Below are 3403 nucleotides of genomic sequence, written 5' to 3'. Positions count from 1 at the left end.
TCTCTACATACTTGAATTTTTACTTGATAAAGTCATAACAGAATGTTGAAGTATTTAAAGAAAAGAAACAAAACCACAACACAAATCAAAGCCACCAAACAGTTGGTCCCCAAAGAATAAAGCAAGCAATCAGTTCAATAAACACACTTGATTTATTTTGTATAAAAAGGGTTAAGTTTACAACTAAACTTTTATAAAAAGTTTAGCATGATTAAGTACATCATTACACTTTTTGCAGAAATGTGTATTTCTGCCACTATACAAGAAAACTCTAATTAAAGAGTTCACAAGGTTTCACTCATATATATATATTTATATATAAATATATACACAGCATTCAGTCCTAGGTTTGTGTCAAAAAGGTAAATTTCTGACCACAGACTTTCCTAAAAAACTGAACGCTGGATCCTTCTGGTACTCACGCTCCACCTTTGGAAAAAAAAGGCAAAGTCTGCTTTAAAATGGGCAACTCCTTGTGAGATTTTTGTTTCGCTCCCCACGTTGGGAATAGTATATAAAGGAAGCCTTCCAACTAGGGAAAGGGTATTTAAGAGTCTCTTCATAAATAACTAGGTTCAGTCCAAGTTGAAGAATGGGGTGGGGATAAAGATCAATCTTGAATTTTGTTTTCTTCATTAATTTTAAAAGGTCCTTTTAGTTAGATGTGGATTTCCCCCTCCAGATACAGCTGAAAAATAAATTCAGCACCTCAAAAAAAAAATCCTGTAGACATTTTCTTGTGCAAAAAAAAAAAATCTCATCAGTGGAACACCTGCAAAAGATTGAAGAGAGGCATATTTAGGAGAATGCTAACAGGGCAGAGATCCGGACAGACTGGCGCCAGAGAGGAAGCCACAGTTTGAACATTTAACCAAACACTCAGAGATTGGGCAAACCCTGGCGTCCAGATGCAACACATACACGCTCACACACTCGCTCTCAAGAGCACAAATTGAACATTAAAATAACATACACTCAAGGGAAAGGGTAGAAAGAAGATTCTCCGTCCAATCTCTATTTAGATCTCTGTAATGCAATGCTCAGAGGCGCCAGTCTGCCTCTTACAGCAATTATTTGATTAAAAGCAGTCACTTATTTAACTGATAGCGCAGACAATCCCACATCACAGAATTTAAGGAATTGTGCCAAGATTCCCAACTTAATCAGTCACTTTGGCCCAGGAAGTTAAGACTCCAAGAACAGATAACGAGGGAATTTGCATTAAGCAGCGAGTACTATCAGAGCAGCCTGTGCTGCTTAATGAACCTTAGCAACAAAATACACTTTGGACGGCAAGACTCAGTTACTGGTCTCGTTTCTCACCGATTACAAAGGCATCTCCTCAGCGGCTCTTAAGACCGATTTTTAGAAATAACCGTCACGCCTCCCATTCCCGAGGCAGGCACTGAAGTTTAGAAATAAGATGCACTCACCGTCTGATTCAGCCACAGAGTGCTTTGCTGTCGCTTGACATGAGCTCTGAGGGGAACTCGGACGCCTGCGAGGAGAAAACACCCCACGGGTAAGGGTAAGAGGGGGGGAACAAGCAGGAGAAAACATTCCACGGGTAAGGGGTAGGGGGGGGACAGGCAGGAGAAAACACTCCACGGGTAAGGGGTAAGAGGGGGGGGAGGGGACAGGCAGGAGAAAACCGTCCCGACCCACGAAGCGCTTCCCCCGCGGCACGCCTGGCTGCGGACCCAGCACCAGCAATGTCCCCTCGGCGACCACCGCGCTCCACGTTCAAGACACTTCTACGGCTGCCCTCAAGTGCCCTACGTAGGTCAGGGAGGAGCCGGGGGTCGGGGGAAGGCAGTTACCTGTAGCGAGAGGATGCTGATGTCTGTGTTCAGGGTGGTCAGAGGGGTTCTGGAGGAGGGGTTCTGCCCGGGTCGCTGGTGGTGGAGACTAACGATGGTGGGGTGCGAGTCCAGGGCGATCTGCAGGTCCAGGATGTAGTCGATAACGTGCTGCAGGATTTCCATCTTGCTCACTTTCTTGTTCTGCGGGATGCTGGGCACCAGCTCTTTCAGCTTGGAGTAGCAGTCGTTCATGTTGTACAGCAGGCTCATGGGGTCATCCACGGGGGTTTTGCTCCGGGAGATGCCCAGGTTGTGCTCCGAGAGGCCGTTTTTCCTGACGGACCGCACTGGACTGAAGGCTTTCATGTTGGAAGAAGGGCGGAGAGACCGGTTCCAGCGGACGGACGGACACACGGACGGGAGCCTGTGGAGCGCTGGCGCTAGCCTCCCCTCTGGGCGCTGCCGGAGCTCGCACTGAGGCGCGGGGCTGCGCGGCCTCCTCTTATACCGCCGCCGCCGAGCCCAGCCCGCGCTCGCTGCCATTGGCGGCCGCCGGCACGTCCATCACCCCGGGGCGCCCTCACTGGTGGGGCGGGCGGCGCGGGGGCTGCGCGGGCCTTCCGCCTGGAAAACCAATCCCGGGAGGGGGCGTGGCCGCGCCGCACAGCTGAGGGAGTAAATAGTGCGCGGCCGGCAACCGGCCCGCTGGCGCTCGGCCCGCGGAGGGGGCGCGGGGTCTGCTGCGCTGTGGGGCCGCGGCCTCGGGCGGAGACCGGAGCGCCGTGGCGGCGCTACCCTCCCCTCCCCTCCTCGGTGCCTCCTCTCCGGGGTGGCCGGCGTCCCCGCGCCGATCCGCTCCCTGCAGGGGCAGGGAGGGCGGTGGGGCTGAGCGCGCAGCAGCTGTGGGGGCCGACGGTGGTGGAGTGAGGGGCGGCCGGGCGGGCAGCGCTGCGTGAGGGGCTGGCGAGGCCGAGCCTTCCCCAAGGGCACTGCCAGTCAGAGCCCCGCGCCGTTCCTGCAGGGGCCAGTTTAAAACCCGGCGGCGGGGCCCGCAGCAGAGCGCTGTGGGCTGCCGGTGGGCGCGGGAGGTGGGGGCGTCAGCGGTGAAGGGAGGCAAACCTGTAACACCGGCCGCGGCCGGGTGCCCTGGTGGGAACGGGGCGGCGAGAGCCCTGGCAGTCAGGCGTCACCCTCCGCTCCCTGCTGTGCGAGGACGGGGCTGGTGTAGGCGATGCCGTTAACGGGCGATCGTTCAGCAACTGTGCCTATTGGGGGTGCCTTTACCCGAACTGCCCTTGAAAGCTGCTCCTCCGCACCCGGTCGGGGCTGTGACACAGCGCTGCCCTCAGCGGCGCGCGGGTTGTTTCTGGTGGCAAACGCAAACCCTTACTACGCGCTGCACTTCTTGCAGCTTTTGGTTGCAGCCAATGAAACAGCTTCCAGAAACATTCCAGAGGAAAAAGTTGGGGGGGTTTTTGTTTAGCTGGAGAAGTGACTTTTTTTTTTTTTTTTTTTTTTTTAAGTTTAGCTCTATTGTATTTTCCCGTACCTTGCTTATATAAACGGCTGTAGAACCCACCGGCACCGCTTCCACCCGCCTC

General features: G+C 54.0%; 1 protein-coding gene across 1 annotated transcript; it reads right to left on the bottom strand.

Moving 5' to 3' along the window:
* Window positions 1–279: 279 nt before the first annotated feature.
* On the bottom strand, window positions 280–2233 carry ID2 (inhibitor of DNA binding 2). The gene is made up of 3 exons (XM_009954253.2): window positions 1821–2233; window positions 1434–1498; window positions 280–772 (listed from the first exon to the last, which is right to left on the bottom strand). Exons 1-2 carry the CDS (start codon window positions 2166–2168, stop codon window positions 1442–1444), a joined length of 405 nt encoding a protein of 134 aa, XP_009952555.1. The 5' UTR covers window positions 2169–2233; the 3' UTR covers window positions 280–772; window positions 1434–1441.
* Window positions 2234–3403: the final 1170 nt, after the last annotated feature.

This window comes from Leptosomus discolor, chromosome 2 (assembly GCF_034619465.1).
Source record: "Leptosomus discolor isolate bLepDis1 chromosome 2, bLepDis1.hap2, whole genome shotgun sequence".
Classification (NCBI taxonomy): Eukaryota; Metazoa; Chordata; class Aves; order Leptosomiformes; family Leptosomidae; genus Leptosomus; species Leptosomus discolor.
The sequence above is the reverse complement of the archived record's forward strand: the minus strand, read 5'-3'. Positions and strand labels throughout refer to the sequence as shown.